Source organism: Lissotriton vulgaris, chromosome 1_1, assembly GCF_964263255.1.
Source record: "Lissotriton vulgaris chromosome 1_1, aLisVul1.2, whole genome shotgun sequence".
NCBI lineage: Eukaryota > Metazoa > Chordata > Amphibia > Caudata > Salamandridae > Lissotriton > Lissotriton vulgaris.
Window position 1 is genome coordinate 1,300,313,798 of NC_141685.1, and position 24,990 is coordinate 1,300,338,787.

The 24,990-nt window shown below is 48.1% G+C and overlaps 1 protein-coding gene across 1 annotated transcript in view; it reads right to left on the bottom strand.

Moving 5' to 3' along the window:
- The window catches only part of ESPL1 (extra spindle pole bodies like 1, separase), a 600,179-nt gene that overhangs the window by 146,724 nt on the left and 428,465 nt on the right, over positions 1 to 24,990 (bottom strand). The window contains exons 23-24 of the mRNA XM_086929411.1: positions 22,680 to 22,807; positions 22,466 to 22,588 (exon numbers count right to left, since the gene is read on the bottom strand). Of these exons, the coding sequence (XP_086785537.1) occupies positions 22,466 to 22,588; positions 22,680 to 22,807 (251 nt within the window). The remainder of the gene's footprint in view (positions 1 to 22,465; positions 22,589 to 22,679; positions 22,808 to 24,990) is intronic.

The following is a 24,990-nucleotide window of genomic DNA, read 5'->3' on the forward strand; positions in this document are numbered from 1 at the left end:
CTGAAGAGCATGCAGCGACAGTCGAATCTTGTCGTCCCAAGATCCTTTCCTCTGATCCCACTGGTCTTCCAAGCACTCCTGCAGCGGTCTCATGTGCAGCCGTGCGTGTGGCGTCAGGAAGATACAAGAGGCCATCGATCCCAGTAGAGAAGACACCGTCCTCACTGTTGTAGATGGAGTCATAAGAGCCTGAGCCTTCCGAAGGAGTGATAATCGTCGCTCTTCCGAAGGAGACACGCTTGCTGACAGCGTATTGATGGAGGCTCCCAAGTATTGTATGCATTGGACCGGAGTCGGGACAGACTTGGCCATGTTGATGTGCAGCCCCAGCTTGTTCAAGAGAACGCACGTCTTCTGGAAGTGTGCTCGCGCTTCCGAGAAAGAGGATGCCTTGATCAACCAATCGTCCAAGTACGGGTAGACGAACACCTTGTTCTTCCTCAGGTGTGCTGCTACCACCGCCATGCACTTCGAGAACGTTCTTGGCGCAGACTTCAGTCCGAATGGGAGTACTGTGTATTGATAGTGATTGGTGCCAACTTGGAACCGCAGGAACTTCCTGTGTTTGTGTGCAATGGGCACATGGAAGTAAGCATCCTGTAGGTCTATAGCGCATAGCCAGTCTCCCTGTTGCAACTGAGGGTAAATCTGATGCAACGACAGCATGCGAAACTTTTCTCTGCGAATCCATCTGTTTGCCTGCCGCAAGTCCAGAATGGGCCTGAACTCGTTCTGGTCCTTCTTGCGAACCAGAAAGAACCGGGAGTACAGACCTCTTCCTCTCTGAGACAGAGGTACGTCTTCGATCGCCCTTTTCCTCAACAGGACATCCGCTTCGGCCTGAAGCTCGCGCAGCTGAAACTGCGAGCTGACCGGGGGAATTGCTGGAGGAGGGCTGGTGAACCGAAGACTGTATCCATTGCAAACAATATTCAGCACCCACTTGTCCTGAGAAATTTTTCTCCACTCTGCCAGAAAAAATTGAATGCTTCCCCCTACCGGAGCGGGTAACAGATCCGGGGGAAGTAAGTTCCTAGGGCCTAGACCCAGCCTGGCCCTTGGGCGCCGGGGCCGACTGCTGGCCACCTCTGCCCTTTTGGCGCTTCTGGAACGGCTTACGGAACTGGTGTTGCTGTTGCGATTGCCCCGAAGCCTGTCCCCGTCCTCTGCCTTGCCCGCCGAACCGCCGGTGGAAAGGGCGGTACTGCTTCTTGGTCTCTTTAGGCTTCTCCAGGCCCACAGCTGTTAGCGTCTCGGCCTCCGCCTTCATGCGGGCCATCTCATCGTCCGCATGCTTCCCGAAGAGGGTCTCACCGGAGAACGGCAGGTTGGCCACCCTCTGCTGTGCGTCCGGTTTCAGGGACGTAAGCCTGAGCCATGCGTGGCGCCGTTGGTTGATACCGTGGCAAAATCCGTGAGCAGCCAACAGGGAAGAGTCCGCTGCCGCGCTGATAATCTGGTTGGCCACCAGCATCCCCTCACTCAGCACTTCCATGAAGTCTTCACGCTTCTCCCGCGGCAAATGCTCCGCAAAGCGCTCGAGGGAGTCCCAGAGGGCGCGGTCGTACCGGCCCAACAGCGCCGTGGCACTCGCAGCTTTCATGGAGGTAGCGGAAGTGCCACAGACTTTCCTCCCCGCCGAATCAATCCACCTTGACTCCTTATCCGGGGGAACCGTAGAGGACGGAGTGGTGGCATGCTGCTTGCGGGCCGCCGTCACAATGACAGTCAGGAGGAGGTTCTGTTCTCAAAAAGGCCGGATCCGAATCTGGAGCCCGGTACTTCTTCAGTAATCTTGATGGCGCCGCCCTCGTCACCGCAGGGGTGAGAAACAGGGCCATAGCCGGTTCTTCCAGGCACGGCACCAGAGGAAGGAGAGGGCGAGATAGGTGTTTTTGATGTAAAGTCTCAAAAATGACCGACGTTTTCGGGGTAGGCACCGTCAGGGAGATGCCCAACTTCGCAGCTCCCCGTAAAAGGACGTCATGGAACGCCACCAGGTCATCTATCGGGGACACTCTCGTGTCCGGTGACCCAGATAGGGTAGGCGAATAGTCCCTGGTCCCAGAGGACCTCGTTTGCGAGCGAGATTCGCGCCTCCTACGGCGGTGTCTTGACCTCGTGGATGATCTGTGTCGCGATCTCTCCCTCCTCTCAGAACGAGAGCGAGACCTGCCCGCTCGTGGCCGCTCCTTCGGTTTTCGTGGAGGGGTCTTCCTCGGTTCCCCACGGGGTTTCGTCGGTTCCTCACGGGGTTTCGGTTTTGGGGTCCCCTTAGGAGGAACAGGTAGGGACGGCAGGGAAGTGGACCTCGGAGGAGGGACCTTCGGCTGCGGGGTGGGCCCATGCGGAGGGACCGGAGGTGGAGGAGGGTCTCCTGCAGGCAGCGGCGGCTTGGGTGGAGGATCCTCCTTAGGCACAGGGGGAGGAGTCGGAGTCCTGGGCCGAGACGCAGTGTACACCTCTGAGTACACCGAGCCCGGTGACCCTTTAGGCGAAGGTTGCGGAGAGCCAGTCCCATCAGCAGGTGACCGCTTCCTCTTGCGTCCTCCACTTGAAGCAGCGTGACTCCTGGGACTAGAATCCCTCTTGCGCCGTTTTGGAGAGGCTGACCGACTCCTAGACGCTGACCGTTGTCTGCTGGACGCAGAGCGACGCTTCTCGGGCGTCGAACGACGTTTCCTCGACTCCGGCGTCGACCGCCGTCCCCTCGGCGTCGACCCTCTTTTCCTCGGCGTCGACCGTCGACTCCTCGACGTCGACCTCTTCTTCCGCGACGTCGTACGCCGCCTTCTCGACGTCGAGCGTTCCGTCTTAGACGACGAACGTCGCCTTCTTGATGCCCGCGACGTCGAGGAGCCCCTCTACGTCGACCGGTGCCTCGGCGCCGATCGACGGTGTCGCCTCGACGGCGAGCGTCGATGCCGCTTCGACGGCGAGCGTCGATGCTTGTCACTGCGCCTCCGGCGTCGGTAGGAAGACCTCGACAAAGACTATGACGTCGACGGTGGCTTCGACAGCGACTTCTCCATGATCTTAGACGTCGAGCCGTCACGCCGTCTCGACCCGGAGCCCCGGGTAGAAGGGGAGCACACCGCCGTCATCCCTCTCGACGTCGTCGTCGATACCATCGACGTCGACGGAGACCGGGACCGTTTGCTGGACTTCCTGCCTCCGGGGAGCCCCCCAGAGGCCTCAGCAGAGGCAGAGGGAGCCTTCCCAACCTGCCCAGACCCACCTGCAGCCTGCAGACGCCTCTCCTCAAGGCCAGAAAGCCTGATCTTCATCCTGTCCCTCAGAGTCCGAGCAGTAAACTGCTGGCAGATGGCACAATCCTCAGGGACATGATCTTCAGGGAGGCACACGAAGCAGACATCATGGGGATCACCCTTGGCCTTCTTCCTCCCACATGCTGGGCACTTAACAAAAAGGCCAGGCATTTTAGAGCCCTAAAATGCCTAAAACAGCACAAAACAGGAGAAGAGAACACCAAGAAGTAAACTGCAACCCTTTTAGAAATCAAGTGTCAAAAAATTCCAATAAACCCTTGAAAAAGGGAGAGCTCAATGCCAGGGTCCTGTAAGCAGGAGCCGGAAAAAAGAACTGAAAGTAGAGGGACCTGCTATGCATTCTGGGACGGAGACCGGGACCGTTTGCTGGACTTCCTGCCTCCGGGGAGCCCCCCAGAGGCCTCAGCAGAGGCAGAGGGAGCCTTCCCAACCTGCCCAGACCCACCTGCAGCCTGCAGACGCCTCTCCTCAAGGCCAGAAAGCCTGATCTTCATCCTGTCCCTCAGAGTCCGAGCAGTAAACTGCTGGCAGATGGCACAATCCTCAGGGACATGATCTTCAGGGAGGCACACGAAGCAGACATCATGGGGATCACCCTTGGCCTTCTTCCTCCCACATGCTGGGCACTTAACAAAAAGGCCAGGCATTTTAGAGCCCTAAAATGCCTAAAACAGCACAAAACAGGAGAAGAGAACACCAAGAAGTAAACTGCAACCCTTTTAGAAATCAAGTGTCAAAAAATTCCAATAAACCCTTGAAAAAGGGAGAGCTCAATGCCAGGGTCCTGTAAGCAGGAGCCGGAAAAAAGAACTGAAAGTAGAGGGACCTGCTATGCATTCTGGGATACTGGGAGAAGTTCTGGAAAGTTCTCTTAAAGGCACAGTATCCTATTTGAGCCACATAATGGCAGCCTATGGGGCTTGTCTGTCCCTACCTTCCTCTCTATCATTCCAGAGTCTTTGACTGGGGGAGGCAAGTTTCTCTATGGTTGAAACTGGCAGGCTGTGCTGTGTGTGGTGTTTTTTGGTGGAATTTCTAGTTGAAGTACTGGACAGTGTAGCCTGTGGATATAGGCTGCATTATTTGTCTTTAAATTCTCTCTTAAGTGTCTTTGCAGTTTCTGCATTATTTTGACAACTTAAGAGATTATTTTTGATTGCCGGGGTCCACGCACATGGGCAGGACTATTCACTAGATTATGACTATACACAGAGATCCCCTACTACAGAAACATATTTGTCGTAACATATATGTTAATTTGAAGGACTAAATAACACGAGCATTAGACATTAATTCACTTACACTTCATTGCTCCTCAAATTTGGCAAGACAAAAAAGAGGGGGGGGGTCAACGCACTTTGGTGGTATGAATAATGTAGGACCACCTTCAGGACAACAATAATTATATCTCTCTTAGTGCAAATGCAGTAAACACCTCTATAATGGTGAGGCACACTAATGACCGACAAAAGTAGGTTGTTAAAAAGTCCTCAAAATTTCATGTAGAACTAAAACTATTTTTTGTATACTGTTGCTCCCATAACTATCAAGTGATTCTATGCTATACCTCTTGTAAGTAAAGTCTTGTACTTCGCCACTCATTGTGCCACTAACTTTGTCGCAGCTGGCTACTTAAACTCTCCTTGCCATACACTTTCTGTAGGGTTGGAAAAAATGACCTATATATAGGTGAGGCTTCCGATACAAAAGATGACTTTTCTTGTTCCTCCTTTAAATGAGCCCTATTTTTCAGCTATTTTAAATCTCTAAATCAGAAGGGGATGGGTTACAACCCTCTTTAGGTGATTAAGCGACATTCTGACATACATTCAGGCTTTTCCCACAGCTGAAAGATACCTTACACCACCTCCGGGTGGATGCCATTCGTGATCTGCTGGGCATAGTCTGAGTTTGTACACCCTGCGCTCAGAGAGCTCACTAGATGTTGAACAACCAGGGTTATGCCCTGCTGTTCCAGCCACATCCAGAGGTGGCGGGCCACTTCACAAAGGGTTGTCACTCCACTAGCTATTAGTGCCAGATGGATTGCCCAAAGCTCCAACAGACTGATGGGGAGTCCGGATTCCGCCTGATACCCTCACGTTGATGCAGAAGACCAAGAGGTCCAGCAACCTCAGAGTCAGTCTCCCCGAAACCTAGGACAGAGGCTGAAATATCTGAATCATAGCATGAATATCCTGTACTCACAGTTCAAGAGGATAAGCCCAAAGCTGCACTGTGTCTAGAACAGCTCTGATGAAAGGGAGCGTCTGAGAGGTAGTCAAGAGTGACTTCAGCATGTTGGTAGTGAACTCCAGCACGTGCAGGAGGTTTGCCATAGACTGGAGGTGGGAGACTACAGCCCCCAAAGAGCCCGCCTTTTTCAACTAGTTTTTGAGGGAGGGGAAGACTGGCTCCCCTGACTACCTCCCTCACCATGCTGAACACCAGAGGGGAGCTGGTAAGGCCAAAAGGAAGCACGATGAACTGAAAGTGCTTGTGGCCTGCTGTAAACCGTAGAGAGTGTTGGTGTGCAGGCAAGAAGGGAATATTTACAGAAGTGTCCTTCAATTCCAATGCTACCATCGAGTTTCCTTTGTCCAGGACAGATAAGACCTAAGCTAACGTGAACATTTTACATTTCTCCGTTTTGAGGAAGAGGTTGAGAATGCGGAGATAGAGGATAGGACTTAGGCCCTTGTCCTTTTTGGGAACCAGAAATTAGCTTGAATAACTGCCTCCTTCTGGCACCAGAACCCTCTCCATGGCTCCCTTGTCCAAGGGAGCAGACCTATATGCCTAGTAGGGACAGGTGATCCTTCATCAGCCGGTCACGAGATAGGTGCACATGTGGGGGGGGGGGGGGGGGGGGGGGGGGGGGGGGCCGGGCTGGAAGAGTAGATGGTTAGTTTCAAACGGTAGGGAGTGGACCCTTCGGACAATCTGAGAAACCCACCTGTCCCATGTTATGAACTGCAAGTGGGGCAGGTGAAAGCGAATCCTGCAGCCAACTGAATGCCAATGGTGGAAACAGGGCAAACTAGGAGGGATTGGAGGCTGCTGCAGTAGGGAGTGTACTAACCAGACTGCTGGCCACCTGAACCTCAAGGTCTGTGGGTACTGTGCTCTCAGTCACACATATGCTGGGGAGCCAGCACAGTGGCTGGGTAGGAATTGGCATTCCTAGAAGTTCCGAACGTGGCGCGAAAGAAGGCAGATTAAGGTGGACATGAGGCAGCAGGGAGGCCTAAGGACCATGCCACTTTGAAGACTATTTTCCTCACAGCAATGACATCAGCTTCCTCGTGCACGAATTCCAAGCCCTGTCCTTTCAGCCACCTTACACCACCACCTTTCAGGACAAGCCGGTGCAGAGGGCCAGAGAGGCTTTTTACCTAAGAGTTGTGACCTCTTTTCATATTGAGTAAAAGTTACATGACTAATCCTAGTCGCGCTCAGGTACCAGGGCGAACATTCAAAAACAATTCTGAGGTATGCTGCATGAGTCAGTCATTTATATCTCATTGAATATTCATTGAAAAAGTACAAGACACATTTATCTCGGTAGATCCTAATGTATTTTTTTCAAGGATTCCTGTGCAGTATGTACAAAACGATAGTGCAGACGACAGCGTGCTCTGCAGACGACACCATGCTCCCCACGACAAACATATAAACAATAAATGTATTTGTTTTCAATGAATATTCAATAAAAGGTTAATGATTAAGGCATGCAGCATACCTCAGAATTATAGGAAAGTTTTTCTCTAGAAGTGTTAAACGGGTCAATTGTTTTAACTTCTTTCATACTTGCCAATGCATCACACTTCGAACATTCTTTGCCTCCCATCAACCTTCAAAAGAGGAGAAGCAACTCCATCTTTTAGACTCAAAAGTGTGTTCAATTTTTATATCCATCATACTGAAGACCACTGGGTGGGCATTCAGCTCTTTTTTGGGGCTCTTGGGAGTAGAAAGGCAATGCAGTGTAAATGTGGTGGCAAAGAAGCAACCTCTGAAGGGCTGAAGGACCATTCGGCCAGGCCAAATGCTGCGTCCACCTCTGTGGTATACAGAGTGCCTATCCTGGATTTCGGTCAGGCTGCATTGTAGGCATCAGTGCACATGTTCAGAAAGGACTAATGCTTTGATAGCAAGGTCCACCGGGAAAGGCATCTGATAGACTTCTAGTCATAGATGCCTTACCTTAGAATCTTCCCAGGCATCAGATTAGATCCGGAAGACTTTTCATGAGCAGTAGCCCTGTAGGCCATCAGGTGGTGTCGATTGACTCCGCGTTTAGACAGAAAATGACGTCACAGGACCTATATAGGTGCCACCCAGGCAGCTGACATCAGTTCTTTCCACACCAGTCAGCGCTGATCTGGAGAAGAACTACTACTCTGTTTTTGGCAGGCATTTTTTGACTTTTTTTTTTTTAAGGTTTACCTCCTGGTGTGTTGCGGAATAACTTTGTGAAAGTCAGGTTTTAAGCGCTGCAGCACCTGTCGCCTAGCAGTCTCAGTGATGGACCCACACCTTGTTTGTCTGTGGTGTCTGGAGAGTGCCCACGCCACCAAGGCATGTTCCACTTGCTGGGCCATGGCTCCAAAGGCTTTAAGGGAACGGTCCCTTAAGCATGCGACTCCGCAGAAGTCACGATCTTGGTCGAGGGTAAGGTCCCAAGATCGAATGAGGTAAGGATTACTTCGGGCTCCACGAACGAGGTGCTCTGGACGCTCTGGTTAAAGGCACAAAAAGAAGAGAAAGAAGTCTAAGGGTCTTTTACTTCCCCATGTCCGTTAGCCAATGAAAAAAGGAGCCTTGGCTTTCTGGGCCTCGTTCCTTTGAACCTGCATGCCGACTCAGCACCTCCCAGAGTTTACGAAGGCGGTAGCGACCACTGCCCAATTGCATGAGCTCTAGGACGCCATGCACCTCATATTTGGGCAGACAGGCCTAGTCAAAATGCCTTTGGGCCCCTCGTGGGTCTAAAGGGGCACCATCTGGTTCGCACCAGCAGTCACGCTCGCACCTCTGTTGGGGCTCCAGGGATCCATTCTGGGATCCAGACTGATGCCATCTATCTTCCCCGATGCCGGTCTCAAGGTCTGTGCTCCCAACACCATCATCCATGAGTCCGACACGGTGCCTTGTGTAGATTTTATATCAGCCAGGCCTTTGGGAGGCTGGGTGGAGTCACTGGACGCTTTAGAATACCACAATTCCAGATACTGGTCTGCTTTCTTACCACGCCTTGGCTACGGAGGAGGAAGCTTCTTTTACAATGGCTGGGTGAAGGGTGGCTGAGGTCCTCGACCTTCAGCTACCCACGGTGCTAGTAAGAATAATCTCTTGACAGAGGGAACTGAGTTTCTACATCAGAACTCTACTCCCATTCAGTGTTGCTGTATTAGGTACCTGGTCCAAAACCAGCACAGGAGCTCCTAATGAATTGAACGATTGAGTCACCAGGAGCGGGCAATGGTGAAAGGAGAACTTCCTCATGCAACACCTTACCTCTGAGAGCTTAGTGGTCCAAGCTTCCAACTCCCAAGGCGCTTTCCCAACTGCTCCCTGGATGCGGAATCCAAGAGGCTGGACTCATTTGAGAAGACTTTTTCTTCCGCCAGCCTGGCATTGCGATCCATGAAAACCACATACCTTTAGAGCTGTTATTGCCACAGTTTGTGGAATACGGTTGTGCAATTGCTGCTACATGTCCCGGAGGAGGCCTGGGTTGTACTCTCCCAAGCTAGAGAGAAGAGATGCGCCAAAGTTCAGTATTCAGTGCGGACTCGACACAACTGAGTTGCTGGACAGAGTGGTTTCCACAACAGTGGGCCATAGGTGCCACGCCTGGCTGAGGACGACGGGCTTTTCGGCAGATGTCCAAGCTTCGCTTGTGGACAGTCTCTTCAATGGCACCCGTCTCTAAGGAGAGAAGGGAGATTTGGTGCTTGAATGCTTTACGGATTCTTAGTCCTGAATTAATGGATTTCATAGAAGGATGCCTGGCCATCAGGAGAACATACTACTTTGAGAGGTAGATAGATTGACACCATTTGATCTCTCAACCTCCATGCATGGAGATGTAAATTGCACAGATCCAGATTTGTTGCTTCAACTGATGATCCAACAGTCTGATCAGAGGACAGATGCTCAAACTTAGAGGTTCCAGATACAAGACTCTTCTGGCCCAATCCAGTCACTAGGATGACTTTGGCCCAGTCATTATTCATCTTCATAACACAGGAGAGGTAGTAGCTGGAAGGCATACGCGAGTGCAGAGCTCAAATCTAAGTGGAATAAGTCTCAGAGAGATCCTTCTTGTGATCTCCAATGCACAGAAGTGTTTACGCTGTGCGTGCTCAGCAATGGTGAAGAGATCTAGCCATGGCTCTCCCAATTGGTGGAAGACATCTTGCTCCACCTCCAGATGTAGTTGCCATTCATGATCAACTATGCACCACTAGCATAGTTCATCTGCCCTGGCACTTAAAGACATCAAGTAATGTACAGTCAGGCAGACGAAGCTGCCCCCTTCCTTTATTACAGAACCACACTTATTACGTGCAGTGCTGCCCAAGCTACTCAACCGGTAAGCGCTTGTTCCCTTTGTATCAATTCCTCTGTACTCTGAGGTTGGGTATTTATACTTCCCTATATCTCGCCAGATTCAAGGTTGACTGCCACGCTATCGACCACTCCCGCCTGGGACTCTACACTAGTCCCGTAGGAACGTTACTAAGGATCACTCATCTGCTGAACTGCACTACAATCTTTAACCGCTGGCTTTTGTGGTATTCGCCACTTTAAATTTTGCACTCTGGTTTATAGTTATGTTTTTAAATTTAATATTTCCTTCGTTGACACTATGACTCACTCGCAACTCTATCTTGGTTTACACCATGGAAATGGCTTGACATGGCACTGCAACTAGACCTTGGCCCCTGTATATATTCGTTCTTGCGTTCCTTGAAGTCGTGTACTAAACACCTATGGGGTTAATTAAAATGTATAATAAGAGTTCAAAATGTGTTCGTTTTTTAAAAAATGCCCTAATTTTGTTTTGTATTCTTTCTCTCCTGTTCCTCTCCTTGCCTCTGTACTATTATATTTTTTGTCAAATGGTACCTACAGTGTGGGCTGTACTAAACAGTTATTTAAAAAAGGCATGCATTGTTTGTCCTGAAGATGAACTCTGAATTCATATTAGGGTTCGAAATGTCGACCTATTCACACTATATGCATATTTATCATTCAAATGTTCGCAAGCAATAGTGTGTTGTTTCTACTGTCTGATTGTGAATTATGATACACAAACTATCTTAATTGCCTGTATTTCCTGGTTTGTCTTTCCTCTGAGTTTGTTAGTTGGGCATCGGCTGGTGTCCTGCTTGTATCACCCATAATTACCTGTAAATTCCTTTTATCGAAAATTAAATACTGTCCAGCTGGACAATGAATATAGTTTCTATTTAGTCTATATTTATTCTTTGTGAATAATTCATTTGTCTAGGGACCACTGTCCTTTGAAAAGAACGTAACTACCTAAGGTCCCTAGCCTATCGCTTCCTTGGGTTCCCTTGTGTATTAAAATGTCATCTGGAGTGTGGCGAGCCTGCATTCAACAACCCGTCAGAGGTATGCGAAAGCAGGCACTCCTGACCTCCACAGATAACCTGCGATTACCGCCATCACCTTTGTGAACACCCAATGCCACTGGTAAGGCTAAAAGGGAGCACAGCGAACTGAAAATGCCCACGGCCCACTTTGTACTGCAGGCTACTGTGTGCCTGCCGGACAGGAACATGGAAATAGGTGTCCTACAGTTCCAATGTTACCATCCAGTCTCCTGGATCCAGGGCAGAGAGAACCTGGGACTTCGTGAGCATCTTAAATTCATCAAACCTCATGAAGAAAATTAGCAGTCAAGGGCACAGGCATCCACCAGTTTCCAGCACTAAGAAATAGTGAGTGGAACACCTATTTCGGACTTCAGGGGGTGTGACCGTCTCAGACTCCTTTCGCCAAAACAGCCTGGCAGTCCTGCAGCAAAATGGACAAATGATCCTCCGAACCCTGCTCCTGTGCAGGTTGAATAGGTAGCGGGAGAGAAAGAATAAAAGGGAGCAGCCCCTTTGGACTATCTGCAGAACCCATTGGTTGGACTAGTTTGTTGTTCCTGGTATTGCCAGCCAGAGCTGCTTGCATAACATTGAAAGGACCGGAGTACCTGCCATTGCGATGGTGAGCCTTGGCACTAACTGTAGGAGACATGCCATAAATAGTTTGAAAGCAGTAAAGAATTGTTGTGAATGGTGCCTTTTGGGTGTAGAAAGGCAGATGAACCAGGCAGGTGCACTGTTTCAAAACCCCTTTCAGAGAGGACAGAGGTTATTGGGCCAAATCATTGGGGTTGTGCCCTTTTTTACTCCTAATGGCCCAACTTATAATGGGCCCTGAGTAAGTGGCCTATTACTACCATTTAGGCACTTGACTCTCAGTGGTAGCAAGGGTAGAGAAGTCCAATGCTCTTCAGAGGGAGCTGGACACAAGGTCTGCAAAGTCTCATAATTCAAAATACCCAGTGACCCGAACATACCATTGTCCAGTCCACTACCTCTTTTAGTAAGAAAAGCAATATTAATTCATTAAAAAAATCACACAGAATGCTTCAAGGCTTGCACCCTAGGATTAATCTCAGTCATTTCCCCATGAGGTTCGTTTCGTCCCTCACATTAATGAATCTCTCGGGCAGATCTTTGGAGGTGACCCCAAAAAGAGCTCCATGCACTAGAGATAAGCATCAAAGTCTGGCTTTGGCCTTGAAAGTTTCAAGCCCTCTGGACGCTAATTGACGAGATCATGCAAGTCTCCCCAATCTCACCAAACCGTCTTCAGCAAAAAGCAGCTTGGACCACAGGCAGCGCATGGAGGCGATCGTAGGTGGCAATGGCTTCTAGACGCAGCAGCTTCTTCATGTTTAACCGCATCGATGCTGCGGCGATTTTCGCGCTGTGCGGCTTTTTTTTTTAAAAGCTGCGTTACATGACGAGCTCAGCTCGTCATCAGCACACGCCACCAGTGTGTTGGTGGAGCAATGGCAATGTTGCAGGACTGTTTGTGATCTTCGAATTCCCTCCCATAGTAACATGGACTCCTCCAACATGGTTGACTGCTCCAACAGTCCTTATGGCCCGCTCCTGGCATTCAAGTGTCCTAGGCAACAGACCCAACAAGGTCCGATACACACCTGGCTATGGTCAACAATCCTAGTGCCTGACCCCAGCATATGGATGGCTCACCGGCAAATACCTCAACAGTCTGTCACCAAGGAATACAGTAATATTCTCATTTCAACATCCATTGTATAGAAAGAAATTTGGTCTAACATTGATATTGCTAAAACCAATATTATTCAAAATTCATAAGTATTCACAACATTGTACATCCCATTTTACCATTCATCCTTTTCCAATAAGTCCTACCAATTCACTAATAAGGATTCCAGATTGATCATAAAAATATTTTGAAGATTGTCTTACCAGTTATTGTGATTATTTATGCATGACAGGAGTACAAGAGAGGTGGAATGGGGCAGAGTTCAGCTAGGATGTTTTAAATGTTTTTTTCTCTGACTTACACGAAGATATAGAGCATGACAATGAATGAGCTCAGGATCGACTCGTGCAACTTCTGGTACAGGACTGACCATTGGACTAAGATCAATCTTGTTGAGGAGTCTTCCGCTGCTTGGTGAAGTAGAATGGTGCATTGCTGCCCCAAACGGCCCTTCCGTTCATGACCATGCCGTCACTGCTGTTCTGAATGTACCCCAGGCCCTACAGGCAAACCTGATCAGGATCGGTCACAGATATCTGCATGGGACAGTCCTTACAGGGTTTTAAGGGATTAATCTTGACCTGCATTTATTTTAATGCATTGGGGCGAACAGTGCTGGGATGTGAGGCAGTGTGCTTCCACCCCGCTTCAGTTTAAAAGACTCCTTTGAGCTAATTTGTTGACTAGTACGTGTGCCAGTGAGTGGTACTGTGACCTGTGAATACTTTGGCAGCATTTCCAGCAACCCCGGGTGAAAGTTTGCTGCACTTTACTGATGAAGGACGAACTCCAGAAACACGTTTATAGAGATACACAGCACTTTCTCCACAAACACTGGTGAAAATGAAAAACTAGTGACTTTTGAAGTTGGCTCTAACCTTGTACTGCATTTAACATAATGCACTGGGGCAACTGTGCTAGGATGCAATGCAGTGGGCTCCCATCCTTCTAGGGTTTAAAACCTGTAGTTTTTGGAGGTGACATTTCCCTTGCACACTAAACTTTTTGAGGAAGAGGTCTGAATGACACAAGCGGTAGCTTTAGATCCACACATGGGGCCATGGAAAGAAAAGAAATGACATCAGCATGTGGGAGTGGAACCCATATATGCTACGCCCGTACTATTCAGGCCGGATTGCAGTAAATGAAGAGCCACTCTGCACCACCTATTGGCACAGATACTGCCTGAAAAACTTCCAGAACATGTCCGGCGCAAGGGGAATATTCAAAATGTGGGGTTTGCTGTGGCAAATCTATCAGAAGCTCTGCATATCACACCCTCCTTTACCAAACCGGGATGTGGAGTCTTGGCGGATTATCTCAGAACTCAAAGACTCAAGGGTATGCGGGGGAAACTGCAGATGAAAGCTCAATTTCAACTGAAACTGTTCCCAAAGTACTCCCCTCAACAGATAGAGGGGCACAGAAGTGCTGACATTGAGCATTATCAGATGACACAAACAAGTCCCACTGAGGATTGACCTACTGGGCGAAGATGTCCTGGACTTCTTTGGCAGAAGCAGTCACTTATGATCTGCAAGATCACATTGGTTCAGGCTGTCCACTCTGATATTCAAAGACACCGCTAGTTGATTGGCAGATAATCCGGTATCTTGGCGATGTACTCAAGACCACAGTTTCAAAGTCTCCAGACAAAGGAGGTGAGATAGAACTCCCACTTGCTTGAGGACATACATCCCAGTCATGTTGTCAGTCAAGATCTAGACGGAGAGACCTTGGCTGGAAGGAGGAAAGGCCTTGTGTGCCAGTCGAATTTACAGCAGTTCCAACAGATTGATGTGAAGAAACTGTTCCGCATAAGACTAGTCTCCTTTGATCTGCAGATCAATTAGGTGAACTTCCCACTGAAGGTTAAAGCATCCGTCACTACCATAGCCACAGTTGCAGGGGAGTGAAGGTCATCCAGCAGTTGAGGATTGCCTCACTCCCTTACCAAGCCATTCCCACTGGAGGAAGACCACAAAAGAGTCTGATAGGCTTTCCCATACTATAGCTGCCTGCCTGGAGAGGGACCATTTGCAAGGCCCTCATATGTTAACGTACATACGTGCGTGACATGTGGAGTGGAAGGCGCTGGCGGACATTCAGGACTGGAGCTCATGCGTTTTGACAAAAAGATGTGACTAGGCCTGGTGGGGAGGGGACGAGGAAGCAGGATTGCTGGGTGGATCTGCCACCTTTATCCCTGGCTCTGCCCCTGTATTGTCTGACCAACAGATTTTTTTGTTGCTGTTGTTGGGTCTGAGGTTTGTATGCCTGACATTTAAAAAAAGAAACGCCTATTGAGAAGCCATGTAAACACTTAAACTTGCAGTAATCCCTTGTAGGAGATGGGAGTCATATGCCCAAGAAGATAGCTGCCTATGTGCTATATCAAGAATCTAATATACCGTGTAAAGAGTCCAGGGGGTCCCTTATGAGTGGAGGGGCTTGCTATGCAATCCAAAAGTGCTCTATTAGAGGGTAGTGTGGTCGAGCAACCTTAGACTTAACAGAGGAATGCAAGACATTTGCAAATACACAATTAATAAATACCAAGCAGGAGATCCACATTTTCTAAAAATAGCAAGTATTGTTATATATATATTTTAGCTTCAGAAAAAAATCGTTCAAGTCAATTTTTTAATATAAATTCTTTTCACTTAAAAGTGGCCACTTGAAGCATGTTCTGAGTTCTGCAATGTTATCCTATGAAACGATAAACAAGTTCTTCGGGAGTTAAGGTGAGTGGGGGGCAAGGTCCACAGCAGGACTAACAGCAGCATGAGTTCAGCTGGGTACAGGGTGCAAATCATAGTTGGGAGCCCAATGTGTTTCAATGGGGATCGGTCACAGTAAAAAGAGGCTGCAGGCTCTGGCCAGGAAGCCAGTCGGGGTGAACAGGTGGGTTCAAGGCTTGCCATGCTCTGGGACATAGGGACACCTGGGGGCCTCTCCTCCACAGCCCGAGGGCGACGGATGCGAGGTGTCTTTAGGGGTCAGGCGTTTCTTACCACCAGCAGCCGCGGTCGAAGGGGCCTACATGCAGAGGCTGTAGGTGACGTCAGGGAGTCCACAAGGAGGGGAAACCACTATGGGCTCGTGCCCTGTAGGGCAGGGGAACCTTGCTGGCATTGGGGACTACAGGTGTCTGGTATTAGCAGTTCCAGAGGCCTCAGTCTTCTCTTTTAGAGTTTCTGCAGGTTGCAGGGAACAGTTCCGCTGTTCTTTGGGAGGCCTTGGTCTTTATTGAAGGCAGGCAGTCCCCCCAGGTTTCGGAGGCACACAGCTGCAGGACAAGTCGTTTTTGGTGCAGGTTTGACAGAACGGCAGACAGGACAGCAGAGCTGGGGACAGGACAGCAGGGCTTCGGCCAAGTCAGGTGCTCTCTTCAGTCTTCTGCAGCTCTTCATGTCCTTCGTAGGTAGTCAGGATCTGCTTCTCTCTCTAGTGCCAGGGACTCTCCTAAATTTACCATATGAGACCATTTCTTGTGGAAAGTGGGCATAACCCTGTGCCAGAATTCCTGCGCATGCATTCACAAAGATGGCTACTTCTGAAATATAGTGTCCACTTCACAGTAGCCCACCTTAGGGGTGGTTCTAGCATGGATGTGGCACACCTACCTGACTAGCTAATTAACCGCCTATCCAGGTGCAAAGGGGGCACAGGACAAAGGGCTCCGCTTCCACCAAAGGAAGGCTAATCAGTAGGTCATCCTGTGGAAGAGGGTATTACACCCTCTTACCGGACAGGCTTTTGTTCTGGATTTCCTGAGAGCAGACACTCTCACCCTAGGTCGGAACAGTGTTTTGGGTGGCAGGATGGCAGAAACCAGTCAGTAAGCACACAAGAGGCTGGTAGGTTTTCAAGGGGCACCTCTAAGGTACCCTCTGGGTGTATGTATTGATAAATCCAACAGTGGAATCAGTGTGGGTTTACTAATAAGATTTTTGATATCAAACATCCCTATTTTGACTTAAGTCATCATGTAGCTGGGGAACTTGTTTTCACCAGTGTCCAGCACAAGTTTTAAAACGACTTCCCTGGTCACTTGCCCTGGAAGTAATAGGACTGACCAGCACATGGGCATATCTGCTCATGCATGTATGCCCACACATCTAATATTTAGCACCCTGCCGTAGGGCTGTTAGACCTGCTGTAGGGGTGACTTATATTACATGCAGCAATAGGGGACATGGCACACAGGGGTGTGTGACATGCAGTGTTTTCACTTTGGTCTGCCATTGCAGGCTGCGAATCTTGGAGCGTTTTTTTTTTTAAACATCAACCAAATCAGCGGTTGAGTCTTATACATATCAGATTTATTATTGCAAATAATTGTTACTTTCAAGGATACAGAGATTACATAATGGAGTTTCCACCTCCAATACTCCTCCCCCCTCCCTCTCTCTAGGTTAGGTGGGGCCCACCATAGTTGTACAGTCTTAAATAATGAGGTAGTCCACCAACAACTTAAGAATCTTGCGTGTTGGGGTGTACATTATCAAGCTCAACCCCTTCCATCTCTAGATTATAATACCTTAGCCTTGGCTGCCAGATTTTCCTGAACTCTTTGGGACACACTCGGCCGTGTATGTTTATCCAGCTCCCTTATACAAGTACATACTGGCACGCCATTCTGCCACAGTAGGCAGGTCTTCCCTTCCCCATGTCTGGCGATGCCTCTTTTTGCAACTATGAGTCGCAGGTTGCACAATAGGAGTCCACGCCTGGGAATGTCAACCTCTGCCAGGATGCCCAGGATGATATATTTGGGGTCCATAGGAATCTGCGTTTCTAATAGGTCAGTCAAGTCCTTCACTATTTGTGATCAGTATTTTTGTAGTTGCGGTCATTCCCACAGGGTGTGTATGTAGGTGCCTAGGTCGTTCTTACAATGCAGACAGTTGGGCGTTTCTGCCCTGCTCATTACGTGGAGCCACGTCCTGTCATGAAACACCCTATGTAGGACTTTGAATTGTATCAATCTTAAACATAGTTCAATCGCAACCTCCCTTGGGTGCATCAATGCTCCCTCACAATCAATGTCCTCTAACAGGCCCGTGGTTTCCTCCCATTTATCCCCGAGGGATAACAGTCTGTCTGGGATGTTATTCATTAGGGTTTTATATGTCCAGGAAACTGCCTTCGAGGGTATCTCCTCCTGTAGTAGTTTTCCTTCCAGTGGTGCAAATTCGGGGATATCTGTGATGTCAGGTTTTTGTATCCTCCAAATATGTTGTTGTTGTAAATATTTGTATTGCTGTGTGTGTAACAGTGGATATTCAGGTTGGAGATACGCAACGGTAATTAAGTCCCCTCCTTTGATTATGTTACCAAGTGTTGTGATCCTGACTGCATCCCAATCCCAGAAGCACTGTAACTTCGGTATTGGAGAAGTCTTGCATGTACTTGGCGAGTGGTTCCTTAAGCTGGCACAATTCATGCTGCTGTCCTTGGGGACCCTATTTAGCACCTCAGGCCCTAGGTACTAGGGGTACCATTTACTAAGGACTTCTAGCGGGTGCGAAAGGTTTTGTCAATTGGGTAAACAATTATACATTTTTGCGGAAAGAACACTGGTATTGGGGACCTGGTTAGCAGAAACCAAGTACTTTTCCTTCAGTGGTGTCTCAAATACCAGGCAAAAAGTGGGTGTGTTTGTTTGGAGGGGGAGGGTTACTCCAGAAAGTTACCAGTTTTCTACACACCCAAACAGGCTCAAACCATCAGGTGAATTATCCAGGAGGTTAGCCTGAACATCTGATGAGAAGTTGGACGTGGAGAGCCAGGCATGACATCAAATGGAAACAGAGCTGCCAGAGTCCGCAGTGTCAAGCCCAGACTTAATTATATGCGTGAGGCATTCTGACCATCCTGCATCACTTCATGGATGTGGGACCTCATGTCTTTGGGCATCCGAGGTACATCATCTAAGCCATGTCCCACAGGGCGTGGTTGTAGCTTGCTAGGAGACAAATGGTATTCAAGGACTTAAACACCACATACCCTGATGAGGCCTTTTTCCCATCAGGCCTCTCGTCACTTCCATTCTATCCAAGGGAACTGTCAGAAATGTGCTGACCAACTGTACTGAAGAAAATTATGCCTGTATGACGAGGCTGAGGCTTTCCAGCAAAGGGTTGGGGGAGTGAACCGGTGGATCTCCCAGAGCAGGGAGGAAGCGTTGACACCAGTCTGTTAACTGCAGGAGCATAAGTGGGTTTATCCTGCGCTGCCAGGAAATGGTCCAAGAGGGCCTCATTAAGGGCTGTAAAGGTCCCACCATAGGAACGGCTGCAAAAGGACCTTAGTTAGGATGTTGGCCTGAACCTCTCCTGTGATGAATTGACGATCCAGCACTTCAGCTGCCTTCATTACGACTGCACAAAAGGAGTTCACCTCAGGAGTATGGGGCCCTGTCAGAAATTCAGTTACCCTCACAGGCAAGGTGTCAAGCCCACTGGCTAATGAAAGGCATGCTAGCCTACGACTCTAACCATTGGAATCATCATCTCCAAAGGGATATAGATTTAGGGGGTCCAAATCTGATCCAAACGTGTCATTGTGACGAAATAGGGTGTATTATAATATGGTGTGGTTGTCTAAACTCACTGCGTAATATTTTTACGGATCCTTTTAGGACCCTTAGACTTCATTTGTCAAACCTTCAGGTCAACCCTGGATAGCTGTGGCTCTGAACAGCAAGGCTTAGTCAAACAAACAAGTGTAAAGCATTTAAACAGCACCAGAACAATCGGCAAAACACCCAAGAAATCAATCACCAATTCATTAAAAAAAGATTGTATTTCTATGCATTTTTAGCCAAAATTAAAAAGATTTACCAAGGGGTTAGAGTGATATAGGATTTACACCGTATAGTAAATCAAAGCGTTTCACTCAAAGTGAACAAACATTGGCAAATTCAACAAATGTTATACTTCGAAACGTTCTCACAGAAAAGTTTGTACTAGTTGTAATGTGGTCGATTGGAGTCACATAAGGCGACTAACTCCAGTAAGGAGCTAATCCGGGAGAGCAGCAAGGTCCTCAAGAAACAATTACCTCAGCAGGTAAAGCATTCTGTCAGTTCCAGGCACTTTTATACTTTGCACCGCTTTCGTATAGAAGTGGCTCTGATACAAGGGATGAAGATACACAAGGATGCTATGCATGATATACAGGTGACTAGGGTCTTGCTGCGACTACTCCTTAGTCCACAAAGGGTGAAGGTGATCTTGGTCACAGGGTTGACGAAGTCCTCTCGGTGCTTGGACTACCAGACGCCCAGTATTGGTCACCGGTCAATAACTCGTCCTTTGGGGGTCCCAGCTGCACTCAAACAGTACTCATGACAGTCAATCCAGTGCAATGTTGTGCATCAGGTTTGTTCCTTGGTGCTGCACAGCAGCAAGTTGAAGACGTTGGGATACCAAACTGCCCCAGCAGGCTTCTTCAGCAGTTGTGTACTTGTGCAGCAAACAGTCAGTCAGTTGGCCCTTTGAGTCTCTTGGCTTTGGCTGAGCTCTGGACACTACTTTTCTGAGCAAGACACAGTAGGCACATTTGCTCTCCTTTGCCAACCACCAGGTGCAACAGGCGCTGCCCACAACGGTGCAGCCTCTTTGACGGTTCCATGGTGCAGGAGGGCTGTCTTTCCTCTGTTCTTCCAGTCAAGTTGAGATCGGAGGTTGGGGTGCCAAGGGTGCCCTACTTATGCTCAGTAAATGCCCTCAGGGCAGGATATGGTGGGTAGCCAATAAGCAGGCTACCAGGCTCCCTCCCACCTGGTGACCCTATCCTGCAAAGTGTGGCATCTGGGTAATCCAGGATGGACCATTCTGCCCACTCCCAAGACGGCATGACCCATCTTGGCGTGTGGAGCTCCCTAGCCCAATCTAGAGGTGTTGCTACTCGAGGGCATATCAACTGTTTTCCGCTATCCAGTCCCTAGTTATAGCCTGTCTGCCTGAACAATGAAGCAGATCCTCTCCCAAGTGTTAAACGTTGCCCTTCAAAGGCAGCTTCTCCTCTGAAACTTTACTTTTGATTCAACATCTGTGCTGCTTCTTGTAGGAGGAAGGAAACACCTCCTTCCAGAGCAGGCCCCTATTGTATTCTTTCCTGGAGTCAAAGCAATTCAACCCAGTAAGGCAGAAAGCTGTCCCAGCGTCAGGACCTCGTGTGCAACTAGTATAGGCACAGGGGACTAAAGGCAACAAAATAGCAACTTTGGCAAAGTTGCACACTGCAACGTGTCCCATTAATTTGGACTTGAGAATCAAGTTGGGCTTAATGTAAAAATGTGCTTAATATCTTGGATGACCCACCTTGGTTACACCATTCCACAGCTGAGAGGTCAGCATGCAACTCTGCACTCGCCCATCGGGCAATCAAACCCTCCCACAGTATACATGCCAATTTCACATTTTTTGTCATAACATGTAAAATACACATATATTACATACATATATATTATATAATACATATACATATATATAGATATATATTGAACTCTGCCTTAGTATTCAACAGGCCTGCCATGGGGTAACTTACACATATACATTGCAGTTTAAGCTGTTCTTCCAGCCTACAGACGATGGGCTTGGAGTCTCATTTTAATCAGGTCACACAGAGGGTGGCACAACCAGTGCTGCAGTCCCTGGGGTGACCCTTTAATTTACATGCCCTGGCTACCCTTTACTAGGGACTTACAGGTAAGTCTGCGTAGCCAATTGGGTATGAGCCAATTCCACATACCTGTTTTAAGACTAAGGTTACAGGCCTTGTAAGCAGGCCTCAGTACACTCAAAGTTGACAACCAGCAGCATCAGTCCAAATACTTGGGGGTGACCATACAAAATGAGGCATTTCCTTACAGTCATGTATTCTGTTCCTGTACTCCCCTTCCTCTTTTTTTGACCAGCTTAAGGCGGTACTTTAGGGGCAAGCGCAGGAGGAGGCAGTGGAGGAGGTACTGACCATGGTACAATTAGTTGCAGTCTGGTGCATCTTAAAGCCAGATAAAGGTGGAATGGAACCAAATGGCTCCGATGCCATTTAGCTCCATTCCACCTTCACCCGGCTTTATTATACACCATACCGCAACTAATTGTACCATGGTCAGTACCTCCTCCACTGCCTCCTCCTGCGCTTGCCCCTAAAGTACCGCCTTAAGCATGAACATTGGGAAGCCGTACGGTGAAACTGGGCTGGATGGCGCAGACATCCGTGAAAATGGAGTACATGGCATTGAGGAAGGTTGCCGGGTCAGAGTCCAGAGCCTAGAATTCTGGGAATGTGGGAGTAAGCGCATATTATCCAGCCTTTGCATCAAAGGGTCAGGGAAAAATGGTGGTGGAGCTGATGGAGACAGATGGCTTCGGGGTGGATTCAGTGAAGTTACTGGTACAGTCCATTTAGAGAAGGATTAACTGGCTCCACAACGACCAAGGCTCAGTGAGAAGATCCTGTAGGAGAAACAGCGCATATGGGCAATTTACCCTTCCCATGCTTCTTGTACTTTTCAAGTTTATACCCTGATGAGGGGAAGTAGACTAAGAATGTGTCCTGGAGTGTTGACGAAGTAGTCTGTCATCCCTGGCCTGAGTCATGCAGAGCTCGGCCTCACATTATGTAATAGCATTCGGGAGGAAGCGGATAAAAGCTTCCCCTTCTGCCCTCCTGTGAGCAGCGACATTCTCCCCTTTGGGAATGTACACTAAAACTAAGTAGTAACCTTTTCTTTTAGAAGTAGTGAAATTAATTATGGAACATTAAAAAAAAAGTTAATAGGTTAATATGAACATTGACAAAAGACTTGCCTTCATCCTTCTATCCAAGGCGGATCGACCTTCCCACCACTCCACCTTATCTGTCAGGTTACTGATTTCTTTCTGCTCTTTCTGGATGGCATCAAATTCTCTAAGGGCAGAGCTCACCGAAACCTGGTAAAGATGGAATACAACATAAATCAAATAACTGCATACCAGTCATTCCCATTGCATCTCAGCCAGTCTCCCTTTCTCAACCACCTACCTTTCCTCGGGCTGTGGGTATGCGCACTGTGATAGGTGTATGACCTCCTTCCAACCTGGTGAGCAGCAAGGTATCTCCAGTGACTCCCAGGTGAGGGTCTAGCATTGTCAAAACACATACCACCACACCTATAATTAAATGTAAAAAAAGAGTAAATTACATACAGTATATAATTGGGCTGATCATTTAATAGATCAGCCAACAGATATTTGTACTGAATTGTTTAAATCACCCCACCCCTTTTCAGATTGCATCCGGTTCAAGACCTTTGAAGAACTCGTCACACACAAATCAGTGCGAGTACAAAAATAGGTCAGCGGTAACAGTAAGCATCCAATTACTTCTTTGCCAGAAATTGTCATTTTCGCAAACTACTTCCATTGGATACCAATTATTTTATGGCACCATCACAACAAATATTTTAAGACTGCTACCAATGTTAAAGCAAGACAAATTGCAAACGACACAGGAGAGGAAATACAGGAAAAACTACACCCTGTGTTGTTCAGATTTGCACAAGGTCACCATTTTCTAACATCTCACTATATAGTGCATGGATCCTCCAGAGTTCTTTTCTCAAGCCACGAACCGCACACACACAAGACTGCATCAAAATACTCCACTTGACCATGCAAACGGTACACCAGAGTAAACGTTCCAACCCCCTGGGGGGTCCAACAACTTCCAAGAGCTCCTTTTCTTAACATTTTATTAAATAAAACGGCAATAAATATTATGTAAATAAGGTGGTAAACTACATTATAGCACATTTTTTTGCCCATTAAAAACAGTTTACTACGATGAAAGTCAAAGTCTTACCGAGCATTGTGGTAATTTGGTTTTTGTAAATCTATAGCAAATTCTATTTAAAAATAGTTCTATTAATAATTATTAGCAGTGATAGAATGCTTGTGCAAAGCATTTCTGAAAGTAAATGTAAACGTTTTCCCACCAGCATGCAAACTTAAGTGTGATGTGACTAAAATGCATCAGGAAAGGCACTCTGGCCCTCTTCATCCCAGATCTGCTACAGTACCAGGAGACACTCAAAACGCACCAGCATCTCCCCAACTCCACTGCCATTTTACATCTTCCACAGAGAATAAGGAAAGGAACCAAACTAAACTCCTCCTCATTACATCCACCCTTCCACCTTATGAATCTGAAACTGAATTCATTATATGAAAATCATTTTAAAAAGATGTCAAACATAAAAACTAGTGCCTGTAAACTGCTTCCTATTCCAAAGAGGGCTACTGCTCCTAATGAACTTAATGAATAAGTGACTTACCTTCGGTAACGCTTTTTCTGGTAGATACAGTATCTGCCTGTGGATTCCTCACCGTGTGAATATCCCCTTGCGTCAGCAACATTCGGAAATTCTTTTTGTAGCTTCGCGCCGACTTGGGCGACGTCAGAGGCACGGCATTGCACGCGACTCCGCTGACGTCACCGACACTACAATAGGCCCACGCCGGCGTGATGACGTCAGTTCCGCCCTTTTTTCCGTGCCTTCGAGGCACACGGATGGACCAACGACAGTAGAAATATACACAGTATACACAGTACACAAATGTCAAAGCGACACACAGTGTGAAACAAATGCAATAAAACATTTAAAATCAACAACTCCTTGACAAAGTAAATACATTACAGTAACTCTGGTATAGAAGAGTGGACAACGGCGAGGCAGGTGGGTCAGTGAGGAATCCACAGGCAGATATAGTATCTACCAGAAAAAGCGTTACCGAAGGTAAGTAACTCGTTCTTCTGATAGATACATCTGCCAGTGGATTCCTCACCTTGTGAATAGAGTCCCACAGCAGTCCCCACTCCCGGAGGAGGGAGTCCACTCTCCTATACCAGAAAATCCTGGAGGACAGAGCGCGCAAACAGACCTTCCCTCCTCACCTCAGCATCTAAGCAGTAATGCTTCGTGAAAGTGTGGAGGGAGGTCCAAGTCGCGGCCCTACAAATATCCTCTACAGGTACACCCCTAGACAAAGCAGAAGTTGACGACTTTGCTCTAGTAGAGTGAGCTCTTATACCCTCTGGAGGTTCCTTACCGGCCAAAGAGTAGCAGATCTTTATACAGAGGATGATCCATCTTGAAAGAGTGCGCTTGTGCACCGCTCTTCCTTTCTTGCAGCCAGCAAAACCAAAGAAGAGCTGGTCATCCACTCGATAGTCTCTAGTCCTATCAAGATAAAAGATCACCGCCCTCTTAGGGTCCAGATGGTGTAGTCTCTCCTCCTCCTTGGAAGGGTGAGGGGGAGGATAAAAAGGTAGGAAGGGTAATAGATTGTCCTAG